Source organism: Hemicordylus capensis, chromosome 5 (genome assembly GCF_027244095.1).
Source record: "Hemicordylus capensis ecotype Gifberg chromosome 5, rHemCap1.1.pri, whole genome shotgun sequence".
NCBI lineage: Eukaryota > Metazoa > Chordata > Lepidosauria > Squamata > Cordylidae > Hemicordylus > Hemicordylus capensis.
Window position 1 is genome coordinate 255,471,565 of NC_069661.1, and position 15,352 is coordinate 255,486,916.

At 46.8% G+C, this 15,352-nt stretch overlaps 1 protein-coding gene across 1 annotated transcript in view; it reads right to left on the reverse strand.

The window, feature by feature from the left end:
* The window catches only part of NET1 (neuroepithelial cell transforming 1), a 100,958-nt gene extending 90,298 nt beyond the window's left edge, over positions 1 to 10,660 (reverse strand). The window contains exon 1 of the mRNA XM_053256145.1: positions 10,118 to 10,660. Within this exon, the coding sequence (XP_053112120.1) occupies positions 10,118 to 10,320 (203 nt within the window). The 5' untranslated portion in view covers positions 10,321 to 10,660. The remainder of the gene's footprint in view (positions 1 to 10,117) is intronic.
* Positions 10,661 to 15,352: the final 4,692 nt, after the last annotated feature.

The window sequence follows — 15,352 nt, forward strand, 5'->3', positions numbered from 1 at the left end:
GCCTTCAGTTTCATGGGATGACCCCGGGTTCTAGTGTTGTGAGGGAGAAAATTTTCCATCCACTCTCTCTACCCCATGCATAATTTTATACATACTATCACACACCTCCCTGTAGTCACCTCTTCTCCAAACTAAAAAGCCCCAGGTGTTGTAGCCTTGCCTCATAAGGAAGGTGCTCCAGGCCCTGATCATCTTGGTTGCCCTCTTCTGCACCATCTCCAGTTCTACAATGTCCTCAAGATTTGGTGACCAGAACTGTTCACAGTACTCCAAATATGGCTACACCATAGATTTATATAGGGCACTATAATATTAGCATTTTTATTTTCAGTCCCTTCCTAATGATCCCTAGCATGGAATGTGCCTTTTTCACAGCTGCCAGGCACTGAGTCAACACTTCCAAAGAGCTGTCCACCACAACCCCAAGATCTCTCTCCAGGGCATTTTTCACAGAGGGCTTTTAAAGTCCTTTAGCTCACATCTCCTCTGGAATGGAGGGTTTATGTTCACATATCAGGCAGATTTACCCCGATGTCCCTGTGAGCTATCAGGGAACATTTCGCACACAATCTGGGTTTTTCACTGCACGTTAAAATGTAGCCCAATTTATATCAGAGGTTTAAAAAAATCCACTTTTTGCATCAGGTTCTTGGGACAACTTCGAATTTGCAGTAAAGCCTTTCAGTAAACCCATGGTGAAGCCTGCTGTCTGGGAAGCTCCTGGTCAGTCGGGGCAGCTCAGACCCCATCAGTATATATGCGGAGTTGGGGATTTTTGCCCCAATACGCCTCACTTGACACTTGCTTACACTGAACTGCATTTGCCATTTTGTCACCCACCCATCTAGCTTGGAGAGTTCCTTTTGGAGCTCCTCATAATATTTTATGGATTTTACTACCCTAAGTAGTTTAGTGTCATCTGCAAATTTGGCCACTTCGGTGCTTACCCCCAACTTCTAGATCATTTATGAACAAGTGAAAGAACACTGGTCCCAGTACAGATGCCTGGGGGACCAGTGTTCCCTCTAACAGGAATTCCCAGATGTTGACTACAACTCCCAGCATCCCCAGCTGCAATGGCCTTTGGCAAGGAGTTGCAGTCAACAACATCTGGGAATTCTTGTTAGAGGGAACACTTTGGGGGACCCAACTTCTTACTTCTCTCCATTGTGAAGGGATGTAGCCCTGGCTACAGCAGAGAAAGCAGCAAGACAGCAAAGCTTGTCAACTCAGCTGGGACCTCATTAGCCTCTGCAACTTAAAACTTATTTCCATCCTCCCTATCTCTTTTTTCTTTTGCAATGTGTCCATTAGACTGAAAGACTGCAGCCAGGACCCATGTCAGTTTTTAAACCATAGACAACTTCTAGATAACTCAGGTGCAATATAATAACTATGTAGGTACAGGCTGTAAAAACATTAACACTACAGTTACTTAATACAGTGCTTGGGTATATCTGGTAATTAAATATGGCCACATCAGTAACACCATCTTCTACTGACATCTAGTGGATGTGAGCAGATTTCCAATGCATATTCCAGTCTGGCTAGAACCAGCAAGTTTCCCAAGAACCATTTTTACATAAGACACAGAAGGTAAATCCAAAACTACCCTGTTTCCCCGAACGTAAGACCAAGCAGTAATTTCTGATGTACCGCTAATTGCCCTAGTTCATTTTGGGGGGCTAAAATTAATATAAGACACTGTCTTATTTTCAGGGAAACACAGTATGCAGTGTGCATCTGTTGTCAGGTTTCATTTCCTGGGCATATTAAGACTTTTGCACCCTAAGTTTTCCTAGGGTCTGCCTTTATTTTATTCATTTATTTATCACATTTGTACACCGCCCCAAACTTTCGTCTCTGGGAGGTTAACAATAACATAAAAACAAGTTATAAACACACACAAAAACTTAAAACAATTTAGATAATTTAAAATCAAACAGATTAAAACCTAAAAATTAAAAAAAGCTGAAAAAGCTTGGGTGAAAAGGTGGGTTTTCAAGTGCTTTTAAAAAATTGTCAGAGATAGGGAGGATCGTATTCCAGTAGGGAGCGCATTCCACAATCTCGGGGCAACAACCGAGAAGACCTGCCCCCATGTGGCCACCGGCTGAGCTGGCAGCAACTGGAGATGGACTTTCAAGACAACCTCAGTGGGCGGTGGGGCTCATAATGAAGACATTCTCTTAAATACCCAGGGCCCAAGCCTGGGTATTTTCATTTTGAAAACAAGCAGGGTGACACTGTATGAAACAAAGGCAAGACTATATAAGTGTGTAGAAGCAGTTTTCTCACAGAATCCACAGGCAGTTAGGTTATGGCAGTTGTAGTCCACTTTTTCTCCAAGGAGCTCTGGAGAACATAGTTCTTCCTCCCTGGCCCCTTCTATTCTAATAGCTATGTGAGGTAAATCAGGCTGAGAAAGAGTAACTAGACCTCACTTCAGGGCTGACTGGGGATTTGAACTTGGATCTCCCCAGACTTAGTTTACCAAATCCACAGTTAGGCATTCTGAGATTATCCATTCAGTACCTTTAGAAGTAAACAGAGGTATTTTGCCAATTTCATCACTTAATTAAGGGATTCCCCTACCCCCACCCCGCATCTTCATTACCAGAATAAAATTTAGGTACTTGCACCTTTTCAAGAAAGAAGAGTACCCAGACAAGAGAATTACAAAAAATTCAGGTAGCTTACAACAGCAACAAAATAGAAAATATATTTAAATCTAGTTACTTCATGGAAGGGATGGCAATGAACTAATTTTTCAACATGTATAGGAAGCATATCACAGCACAGAAGCCTCCAGCTGGTTTAAATCCCTCTACAATATCCTCACCCTGGACTTCTAGGCACAGCAGTTGGACATCTGTCACTCCTCTTCTGGCAGCACCAGCACCGTTCTCGGTGCTTCAGCTCACAATAGTTGGTAACAGATTTTATTTTTAGCTTACAATTCACCTACAATCATTAGGAATGCGACTGAAAATAAAGACACTAATATTATAATACCCTTAAACAAATCTATGGTGCAGCCACATCTGGAGTTGCGTGCAGTTCTGGTCACCCTATCTTAAGAAGGACATTGTAGAACTGTAAGAGGTGGAGAAGAGGGCAACCAAGATGGTCAGGGTCCTGGAGCACCTTTCTACAGCATCATAAGAAGAGCCCTGCTGGATCAGGCCCACGGCCCATCTAGTCCAGCATCCTGTTTCGCACAGTGGCCCACCAGATGCTGCTGGAAGCCACAGACAGGAGTTGAGGGCGTGCCCTCTCTCCTGCCATTACTCCCCTGCAACTGGTACTCAGAGGGACCCTGCCCTTGAGGCTGGAGGTGGCCCACAGCCCTCTGACTAGTAGCCATTGATAGACCTCTCCTCCATGAAGTCATCCAAACCCCTCTTAAAGCCATCCCGGTTGTTGGCTGTCACCACATCCTGTGGCAGAGAGTTCCACAAGTGGATCACGCGTTGTGTGAAAAAGTACTTCCGTTTGTTGGTCCTAGATTGCCTCCTGGCAATCAATTTCATGGAGTGACCCCTGGTTCTAGTGTTGTGTGAGAGGGAAAAGAATCTCTCTCTCTCCACTTTCTCCATGCCATGCATGATTGTATAAACCTCTATCATGTCTCCCCGCAGACGTCTTTTTTCTAAACTAAAAGGCCCGAGGTGTTGAAGTCTTGTCTCATAAGAAAGGTGCTCTAGGCCCCTGATCATCTTGGTTGCCCTCTTCTGTACCTTCTCCAGTTCAACAATGTCCTTTTTAAGATGTGGTGACCAGAATTGTACGCAGTACTCCAAGTGTGGTCGCACCATAGTTTTGTATAAGGGCATTATAATGGTAGCCGTTTTATTTTCAATCCCCTTTCTAATGATCCCTAGCATGGAATTTGCCTTTTTCATAGCTGCCGCACATTGAGTCGACACTTTCAACGAGCTGTCAACCACAACCCCAAGATCCCTCTCCTGGTCCGTCACTGACAGCTCTGATCCCATCAGCGTATACTTGAAGTTGGGTTTTTTTGTCCCAATGTGCATCACTTTACACTTGCTAACATTGAACCGCATTTGCCACTTTGTTGCCCACTCCCCCAGTTTGGAGAGATCCTCTTGGAGCTGCTCACAATCCGTTTCGGATTTCACTACCCGGAAGAGTTTGGTATCATCTGCAAATTTGGCCACATCGCTGCTTACCCCTGCTTCTAGATCATTGATGAATAAATAAAAAGCACCGGTCCCAGTACAGATCCCTGGGGGACCCCACTTCTTACTTCCCTCCATTGTGAAAACTCTCCATTTATACCTACCCTCTGTTTCCTGTCTTTCAACCAGTTAGCAATACACATGTACTTGTCCCCTTATCCCATGACCGCTAAGTTTCCTCAGGAGTCTTTGATGAGGAACTTTGTCAAAAGCTTTTTGGAAGTCCAGGTAGACTATGTCAACTGGATCACCTTGATCCACATACTCGTTGACACTCTCAAGGAAGTCCAAAAGGTTGGTGAGGCAAGATTTACCTTTGCAGAAGCCATGCTGGCTCACTCCCAGCAGGGCCTGTTCTTCTAGGTGCTTTACAATTTTATCCTTGAGGATGCTTTCCATCAATTTGCCCGGAACGGACGTTAGGCTAACCGGCCTGTAATTTCCCGGATCGCCCCTGGATCCCTTTTTGAAAATCGGTGTTACATTTGCCACTCTCCAGTCCTCTGGTACAGAGCCCGATTTCAGGGATAAGTTAAATATTTTAGCAAGGAGGTCGGCAATTTCACATTTGAGTTCTTTGAGGACTCTTGGATGGATGCCATCCGGCCCTGGTGATTTGTTAGCTTTCAGTTTTTCCAGACAGTTTAGAACATCATCCCTTGTCACTTCTATCTGACTCAGCTCTCTAGCCTCCATCCCTAAAAAGCCTGTTTCAGGAACAGGTTTATGCTCAGTATCCTCTTCTGTGAAGACAGACATAAAGAACTCATTCAGTTTCTCTGCAATCTCCATATCCTCCTTAATAATCCCTTTCACTCCCTCATTGTCTAATGGCCCAACCGCATCCCTGGCAGGTTTCCTGCTTCTGATGTACTTAAAGAAGTTTTTGTTATTCCCCCTGATACGTTTGGCTAAATGTTCCTCAAACTCTCTTTTTGCCTCCCTTATTGTCACCTTGCTTTTCTTTTGCCAGAGTTTGTGTTCCTTTCTGTTCTCTTGATTTGGACAGGCCTTCCAATTTCGGAAGGAAGTCTTCTTCCCTTTTATGGCTTCTTTGACGGTACCCGTTAGCCACGCTGGCATCCTCCTGGACTTAGTGGTACCTTTCCTCCTTTTGGGTATACAAGCTGACTGGGCTTCTAGTATTGGGGTTTTGAGTAAACTCCATGCACTCTGGAGCGAAGTGACTCTCCTGATTTCCCCCCTCAGCTTTCTTTTCACCATACTCCTCATTTTGGAGAAGTTTCCTCTTCTGAAATTCAAAATGTCTCTGTTTGACATCCTTGGTGATTCTCTCCCCGCATGTATGCTGAATTTGATGGCACTGTGGTCACTGTTCCCTAAAGGGTCGATGACACTGACATCACACACCAGGTCCTGGGTGTCACTCAGAATTAGATCCAAGGTCGCCTTCTCTCTGGTCGGTTCCATAACCAACTGTTCTAGGGCACAGTCATTTAGCGTATCTAGAAATTTGACCTCTTTGTCCTGACTTGAATGTGAATTTACCCAGTCTATGTGTGGGTAGTTGAAATCACCCATAATTACAGCCCTGCCTCTCCTTGACGCCTCCCTGATTTCCTCCTGCATCTCCCAGTCACTGTCGGCATTTTGATCCGGAGGGCGATAGCACGTCCCCAGTAGCACGATTCCTTTCCGGCCTTGTATAGTCACCCACAGGGTTTCTGTGGAGGACTCCAGTCCACTTAGGTTTTCTAGCTTGTTAGATTCTATCCCTTCTTTAACATACAGTGCTACCCCTCCTCCAAGGCGCCCCTCCCTGTCCTTTCTATAGAGTTTATACCCAGGGATAACAGTGTCCCACCAGTTCTCACTGTTCCACCATGTTTCTGTTATGCCCACTATGTCTATTTCTGCGTTAGCAACCAAGCACTCCAGCTCACCCATCTTGGCTCGGAGGCTTCTGGCATTGGCATACAAACACCTATACACTGAATCTCTCCCTGATGTATGCTACTCTTTTGACTCTTTGACCTGCTGGCACAGGCTCCCATCTGCTCTTTATGCGGTTCTGCTCCGTCCCCTTCTGTTTTATTTGAATTCTTTGCAGCCTCACCCTTTAAAGGATGGCTTTTGCCAAACGGGATACTGCCCAGTTCCCATCGGCTGTTCCCCAGGTGTCATTTTAAAAGCTGTTCTGCAACCTTTTTGATTTTAAGCGCCAGCAGTCTGGTTCCATCTTGGTTCAAGTGCAGCCCGTCCCTTTTGTACAGGCCTTGCTTGCCCCAAAATGTGTCCCAGTGCCTCACAAATCTAAACCCCTCCTCCCAGCACCAACGTCTCATCCACGCATTGAAACCCCTCAGCTCTGCCTGTCTCACTGTACTTGCGCGTGGAACAGGTAGCATTTCTGAGAATGCTACCTTGGGGGTCCTGGACTTCAAAATGCTACCTATCAGCCTAAATTTGGCTTCCAGGACCTCCCGACTGCATTTCCCCACATCGTTGGTGCCAACATGCACCACGACAGCTGTCTCCTCCCCAGCACTGCCTAGGAGCCTGTCTAGACGCTGCATAATGTCTGCAACCTTCGCACCGGGCAGGCAAGTCACCGTGCGGTCAACATCTAGGGCTCTTTAGTTTGGGAAAGAGGCGACTAAGGGGAGACATGATCGAGGTGTATAAAATTAAGCATGGAGTAGAGTGGACAAATTGTTCTCCTTCTCTCACAACACTAGAATCAGGGGTCATCCCATGAAACGGAAGGCCAGGAAATTTAAGACCAACAAAAGGAAGTACTTTGTCACACATTGTGCAATTAATCCATGGAATTCTCTGCCATGGGAAGTGGTGATGGCCACTAGCTTGGATGGCTTTAGAAGGAGTTAGACAAATTCATGGAGGATAGATCTATCAATGGCTACTAGTCTGGAGGCAAGATGCCTTTAAATGCCAGTTGCAGAGGAGTAACAGCAGGAGAGAGGGCATGTCCTCACCTCTTGCCTAGGGACTTCCCAGAGGCATCTGGTGGACCACTGTGGGAAATAGGATGCTCGACGAGATAGGTCTTGGGCCTGATCCAGGAGGGCTGTTCTTATTTCTTAAAGCTCATGTTTAACTTTACTCTTTAATTAAAAGACACTCTCAGGAAAAATGTGAAGTACATGGGATACATATGCCCTACACTGTTATGAACCACTTTTAAACATTCGGTCTTTAATTAAATTTACAGAAATGTTCCAAAAGCAACTGAAACAGCAAGTAAAACTTGTTCTCTCACTTTCTCCAAGTTGATTAACAACCTTGCTAATAAGACGTCATCCATATTATGCTTTCCTAGATGCTCACAAGAACTGGATACAACCACTGAAGCCTATTAAAATAAAACTAACATCTTTATGAAATAACTTTCCCAAAAGCTAAGTGGCTGAAGATGAACAGCAACAACTGTCCTGCCATCTCTCCACACTGCCAGTTGCCAAGACAGCACACACACGCACACCCTGTTATTCTTTAGGAAGGATCAAACCACATGATTTTCATAGAGGTTGGCCTGGAACACTGGCTGCCTATTATTTGGTTGTGGTCAAATATTCCATGAAGTAAAGAACGCCCTAGTGTAAGTGGCATGCCACCTTCATTATTGCATCATGGAAATATTTAATAGCCATGGCAAGAGGAGGGTTCCTTGATCCCCTCACAGGAGCTCGAGTGCATCTATCATTCATACATAGCTCACATTTTAGAGGCAAAAGGCACAGTATTTCATCTCCCAGACAGCACTGACCCTTCCAGTTAATTGACATGACCTAATTTATACTAGCTAATTGTAAAACTCCTGGCATTTCTGAATACCATACGGTTCAGGAGTAAGCATGAAACTCACCAGTAGTGGCACAGGTCCAGAGCTGCCAGCTAGCCATAATTTTACAAGTGGTAGTGGATGCATTTGCAGCAAAGTACACTTGAGGGCACACTATGAAGGCTTTATGCTGTGTACACAATCATGGCACGATACTTCATTCAGCTCTGAAGCTTTACAAGCAGACTGGGGTGGGGGTGGAAGAGGGCTGGCACCATTTTGCAGGGTGTGGACCTCAGGGCAAGCTTGACAAAAGTCTACACTTATTTTGTTTGTCTCAAATACCAGGAAGGAAACAAGTCCACTCCTTCGATGTGCATTGTTCACATGGGTGGGAGGATCTGCATCTTTACAGAAAAACAGGAATGGAGGCCTTCACAGAAGTGGCCTCAACTCACTAGATGATGGTCAGGAACATAAGCAAAGAAAGCAACGTACTTAAGTGTCACACATCACCATATTTATGCTGCTTTGAGAATAAGTTCTATGGAAGATCAGGGTATATATTTAATAAATATATACAGTATTGGCAAATGCTGTGAAAGGACAAATATGAAGCAACAGCAGGAGGGTGCTACACTTTATATTATTATGGGAGGGCTTTCTGTGGTTTATAACTTGGTTCATCCTCACCTGTTAATAAAATCATTTTGATTCAAGTATTCACAAGCAGTGTTCTCTATAATTTTTTTCATCGGTGTGCGGAATGAATTTTGTTCTGGACGGCAGTATCAAGGCAGTGTGTGCCCACATGCATTCAGAGTGGGCCCTTTCTAATCCAGCTTGAATGTGATCTAAAATTAACTGAGCAGACATCAAAAACGTGTGAGCACGAAAGGGGGATTAGATAAATCCACACAGATGATCTATCAACAGCTTTTAGTCATAACGGCTGTATGCAGCCTCCATATCCAGAGCAAGTATGGTAGCAGTTGCAAAAGCAAGAGATGGCTTTTTCCTTCACTACCTGCTTGTGGGCTTCCTGGAGGCATCTGGATGGTCTCTGTGGGAAGCAGGATACTGGACGACAAGGACTTTTGGTGTGAGCCAGCAGGGCTCTTCAGCCATTCCTGTGACTCAATTGAATGGCAAACTACTTTGGGAGCCAACCTGGGCTGAAAAGTGGTGTGGCAATAATAAAACTATACTACTACCACTTGTATACCACTTTCCAATGAAGTTTCCAAAGCAGTTTACATAGAAAAATAAAAAATAAGTAAATAAGTTGGTTCCCTGTCCCCAAAGGGCTCACAAACTAAACAAAAAAAAAAATATATAAGATCAACAGCCACTGGAAGGATGCTGTACTAGAGTTGGTTAGGGCCAGTTGCTCTCCCCTTGCAACCCTGAACCCTGTCACCTATTAAGATCATCTGGAGAGATCTGGTTACAGTTGCCGCCAGCTTGTCTGGTGGCAATTTGGGAATGGGCCTTCTCTGTGGCTGCCCCGGGGCTTTAGAACACGCTCCCTGCCAAAATAAGAGCATCTCCTTCTCCATTTGCTTTTAGGAAGACCCTGAAGGCGTACCTGTTTCCCCAGGCCTTCAACAAAAACTGATGTTTTAAATTTTTTGATGTGTTATTAATGTGTTTTTATCTATTATGATTTTATCTTTTTATGAATTTTAAATGTGTTATGTTTTATGTTTTTAATTCTGTACACCACCTAGAGATTATTACACTAGGCAGTATATAAATTCGATAAATAATTTAAAAAATGAATGGAGTTAGCTTTAGAAAGCAACTAAGTGTAAGAGAATCAGCACTGTAAAAGGTTGTGGCCAGCCCTTCTCCTTCACCACAGACAGCAAAGGAGGAGCGTGGGTGGGTAGCAGTATTCCCTCTAACACAGGGATTCCCAGGTGTTATTGACTACAACCCCCAGCATCCCCAGCTGCAATGGCCTTGGGCTGGGGACTATGGGAGTTGTAGTCCTCACCATCGGGGAACCCCTCCGACAGGGGACGCGGGTGGGTAGAGGCCCCCACCGCTACGAGCGCAGCCCCCACCCCTCTGATGGCACCGTAGGGGGCACCACCAGCCTCTCCGCCCCACGCAAGCCACGCAAGCCCAGGCCCCACCCGCTTACCGCCCACAGGAGGCCGCGGCTTCAGCGCTTAAGGCCTGCTCCGTCGTCCCGCCGCGCCGGGTCTCTGCGGGCGAAGCGACTCCCCCGCCGATACTATGCCTCTCAGGAGCGTCCCCTGCGGCGCTGGGCCGCCTCCTCCGCGGCGGCTGCGGCCTCCCCTTCCTCCTCAGCGGGGGCTTCCCAGCCAGAGGGTCGCTCTCCATGCCCGGCGAGACCAGACTCGCCTGCCGAGGCCGGGCGGAGGATGGTTAATGGCGGAGGTTTGAAAATGGCGGCGGGAGCGGCTCCAGCCAATCAGCGGCCCCCGCCAGTTGCTAAGAGACGGCGGGGGGGCGCAGAGGCCTAGCCGCGGGGCGCGCCAGGCTTGCGCTGAGGGCTGAGGCGCGCTTAGGGGGCCAAAAGAAAAGCGGAGGAGGCCGCCCCGAGCAGGCCCGCAGATGCCCCAATAAGTCTGTCGGCTGAGGACATTAATTTATACCGGCCTTTCTGCTCTCGAGGCGTCCTACCCATTAAACACATACAAACACACAACATAAACATGCCTCCCCCCTCCTCCCCTTTTCTTTTTTAGCTAATAGACCGTATTTAAAAGGGACAAGTTTTCAATGGGTTTTTCCACAGATTGTCGGCAGTGACCAGCAGATGGTGCTAAGAAGTAGCGTGACATCCTTTGACGTCACCTGGATCCCCCGTACAATCCCTTATCACAACTTGTGTTGGAATAGAGGAAGCTACCATATTCTGAGTCAGACCCTTGGTCCGTCTAGCTCAGTGTTTCTCAACCTTTTTGGAGTCAAGGACTGCTAAATTCTTCATGCAGAGTTTCAAGGACCACTACATTATTCATGTGCAGTTTCCCAGACCAGCAGTTAGTAAAGGGGTTTCAAATCTGTCTGTCTGTCTGTCTGTCTGTCTAACAGACTTCTATACTGCCCAAAAACTTGCATCTCTGGGAAGTTTACAATTAAAATAATATAAGCATTAAAATCATTAAATTTGGAATCTTTTGCAAACATGGAATATTAGGGGTTCTCAACCTTGGGTCCCTCAGTTAAACTCCCATAACTCCCAACCACAATGGCATTTGGTCATTATGGCTGGGGATTATGAGAGTTGAAGTCCACCAAATTTGTCTCCAGTATGTCTTCTTGCACCCCTGAATCTAAAAGCCTGGGTGAACAAATTTGTCTCCAGTATGTCTTCAGTGTGTGCGGGGTGGGGGTGCTTGTGATCACTCAGTGGAGATGGATGGATGGCCCAATGGATGTTGGGCCATTAGAAAAATTCAAAAGCTACATGGGGCCAATGAAAACAACACACAAGCAAGCTTTTGAATTCCCCCAAACACTTCATCAGGCTGGATGTCAAGCAAAGCAAAAAGGAGGTGAGGAGAGGAGAGCTGGGCAAGTTCAGTAGAGCCGGAAATCTACAGTTTAACCCTCTCATGATGGAGGTGAAGTTTTAGCAGGAGTTGTGTAGTCGCAGGGCCGGATCCAGACGACGTTAGTCAGGACCACCCACTGAAATTAATTTAGTCATCTCTCATTTGTGTCAATGCTGCTTGGTCATGATCACCTGGCTTGATCTGGATCCTGCTCTTAGATGTGCACTTTGTGAGGCGGACCTAATGAAACCCGCGCAGCTCCTTCAAAATTCCTTAAAAACGGTTACATGGCAGGTGCTGGGAATGGGGTTTTTTTTAACGGTGAAAGAAAATGTGAAGAACAGTGGTGGGAACCTGGCATTAAAGGGAAGGGGGTGATTCTGAGATGGCGGAGGGCATGGGGCGTTGTAGTGGTGGATGACTCATCTTCCTCGCTGGGGAGACGAGGCACTGTTCAGGGTGGGTGAAGCAATGGTGCACCAGTGAGGTCATAAAGGGGACTGCCGTCTTTCACCGGTGGTGCAGACCAGGGGGTTACAGGGGACCGAGGGACCACAACGCCCCACCAATGCAAGAGGGAAACAGCGTTCCCTCTCAAGGTGCCTCGGCCGCAACAGGAAGCTGGGTTTCAATCAATCAACCTTTGGCTGCAAACAATGAGCATGCAAGAACCAGCAGCCCTTCAAGTGGCACCCAATGCCATACCTTTTCCTTGATGCCCCCACGCTGCATACAGTTTGAAGCTGTAAAGACAGGGAATAAGATAGCTGTAGGAAGATCTCAGTAGCACATGGAGGCAAGGCACAAGAAGGGTCCCCCGCCTCCGTAATACTCTTCCTCTTCCGTGCCATGTGCAAAACTGAGGAAGTGAGTGCCTTGATTGCAGTTGTTGGGGGGGGGGTTTGGACTCCCAGTCAGGGACCGGCACTCAACCCTTCGGGGACCGGCAGCGGTCCAGGGACCGGTGGTTGAGAAACTGTGGTCTAGCTCAGTATTGCTTACACAGACTGGCAGCGGCTTCTCCAAGGTTGCAGGCAGGAATCTCTCTCAGCTCTATCTGCTGCTAGGGAGCGAACTGGGAATCTTCTGCTCTTCCCAGAGCAGCTCCATCCCTTAAGGGGAATATCTTGCAGTGCTCACACTTCTAGTCTCCCATTCATATGCAACCAGGGTGGACCCTGCTTAGCTAAGGGGACAAGGTATGCTTGCTACCACCAGACCAGTTTCAGAATAAACTGACATCTCAAAATGCCCAGGTATCGCAGTCTTTTAGCAACACAACATTCACAGCCAGCACAGAAACAGCAAAGCAGAGGATCTGGGTAGCAATCCCATTATTCCCTGCCCATGTAGACAAAACAAGAGAAGGGCAGCCCTACAGACAAGAACCCACAAGGTCTGAAACAAAGCAAGAGAAATTGCTGCATTATACAGGGCGGGTTCACAGGACATCACTTCCTGGAGTTCAGCGGCAAGCCCAACTTCCTGTGGCAACGAAGGGACATAGGCAGCTGCCATATGCTGAGTCAGACCATTGGTCCATCTAGCTCAGTATTGTCTACACAGACTGGCAGCAGCTTTTCCAGGGTTGCAGGCAGGAATCTCTCTCAGCTCTATTTTGGAGATGCTGCCTGGGAGGGAACTTAGAGCCTAGATGCCAATGCTGGGAACCAGCATTGGTCATGGCGCTTTCCAGACTAGCTGTTCAAAAGAGGCAAAATGCTCCTTTCAGGCAAATCACTTTCAAAACATAAAACCTGAAGGGGGAGCAGTCTTGCAAAAACTAACAAGTAGCTGCCCAGAGATTCTCCCCGTCTCTGGCAATTTTTAAAAAACACCTGAAAACCCATCTTTTCACCCAAGCTTTCTCAGCTTCCTAAATTTGGGGGGTTTTAATATCTGGTTTATTTTAAAATTAAAAACCCGAATTTGGGATTTTAATCACTGTAATTGTTTAATTATTGTTTTAAAATGTTTTTAAATTGTTGTTATATTGTTTTTTAATTTGTTTTAGCTCTTTACTGTTTTAGTGGTTTGTTTTAATTGTAAACCGCCCTGAGCCATTTTGGAAGGGCAGTATACAAATCAAATCAATCATTCAATAACAACAACAACAACCCCGAAAAAACAACACCTTTTTTACGCCGGATAAACACCATAGCACTAAGTCGCAGCGATTAAATTCTAAACAAAGCATCCATATGAACAGCACCCTGGCACTTTTGCTGGGACTGTGGTGTCACGACACAGCAAGTGTGGAAGCACACTTCAGAGATGTGTTGTGATCCCATTGCAGGGTCTAGTCTGGAAAACGCCCCTGTCGGAATCCGCCCATGTCAGCTTCCCTAGCCCTTCTTTACAGTTCTGGAGCTGACATCTGCAACTGACCACAACTCTTGTTTACAGATGGCACGGGAACAGGGAGGTTTGGGGAAGCTGACGTTGGTGGGTTCAAAGAACGCAACCAATGTCAACTTAGCGCCGCACACACACACCTCCGCCCAACCCCCGGAAGTCGGTCTTGCCACTGAACTCCAGGAACCAAGGATTAGGTTTTTACCATGTCATGTGAACCTGCCCATAGATAGCTCCATGGGACCAGTTGCTCAGACAGCAATCAGAGCTAGAGCGAGCTCTTAGATGCCACCCTTTCTGGGTTCCGCCTCCCTGCCTGGAGAGTGTCAGCCTCAAGGGGCATCCTTCTAGCCTGCAGTCTGGTGCTTTTCCTTCTTCTCCTCTCTTTATGATCCTGCCTAGCCTGTTGACAACACATAGATACTGGGGAGTGCTGAAGTGTGGGAGGAGGCTCAGTCAGGTTCCTAGGGTGCAGTTTTGGAGGGCTGGTTGGTTCAGGGATCGTGTTTGGAAGGGCTGCCAAAGCCACTGATACTAGTACTGCTGGTGCTTCCGCTACTGCTGCTGCTACTACTACTATTAGCCATGGTGTACGAGGAGGCTTAGGTTCCTAGGGTATTGTTTTGAGTAGAGTTGCCATGCCCCCCAAAAATTCTGGGTTACACCTGGACTTTTAGCATCTCACTCATATTGCTTAGGCTTAGCACACCCAGATTTGCCTGGATTTCAGCTTTCATTAAAATAAATAAATAAGCTCTAGCCTTTGTAGAAGCGGAGTGATGGAGCAAAACATGCAGTCACTCTTCTGCTCAAAAGTCAATTTACATAATATGCAAATGAGGCACCCAGATTTGGAAAGCCAGAATACGGCAACCCTAGTTTTGAGGCACTCCAGTTCTGGGCTTCTTTCAGGCTCTGGACCAATTTCAAGGCCTGGAACCGAGTCTAGCGCTGGTCTTGCCCCCTCAGGGTCAGAAAGAGTCACTGCTCAGGGCAGGGGTCATGACAGTTGTGCCTTGAGTATTGTTACACCCCTTTCTGTCCCTGCCTAGTCCCCACAGATTTTATGTTGTGTCAGAATAGGCCCAATTTAGCATTGTACCCTGGGCTTTTTTGTTGCATGGCCAGGACACATGTTCCATTTTATCTGAATTGCTTTTTGGCTTTTCACAGGCTGGTGATGCAGTCCTGAGGAAAGTCAGCACAACCCCTTGGGCACGAGCACCAATGTCCATATGGAACCCAGCAGGCTAATAGATAGATAGATAGATAAATTCCTCTTTGTTGCTAATCCCATGTGTGGCAGCTCTCGTGAGAGTTCGCAAGCAGCTGCCTGGATAGCGACAGGGACGGGTGGGAGAAAACAGTGATGTGGCAGGCTGGCAGGCGGGAAGAGGCAGCGGGCCAGCAGAGGCAGCGGGGAGAGGCAGCCAGCCAGCAGGAGGAGGTGGCTGATGGGTGGAGGCGACCAGCTGGTGAGCAAGAGAAGGTGGCGA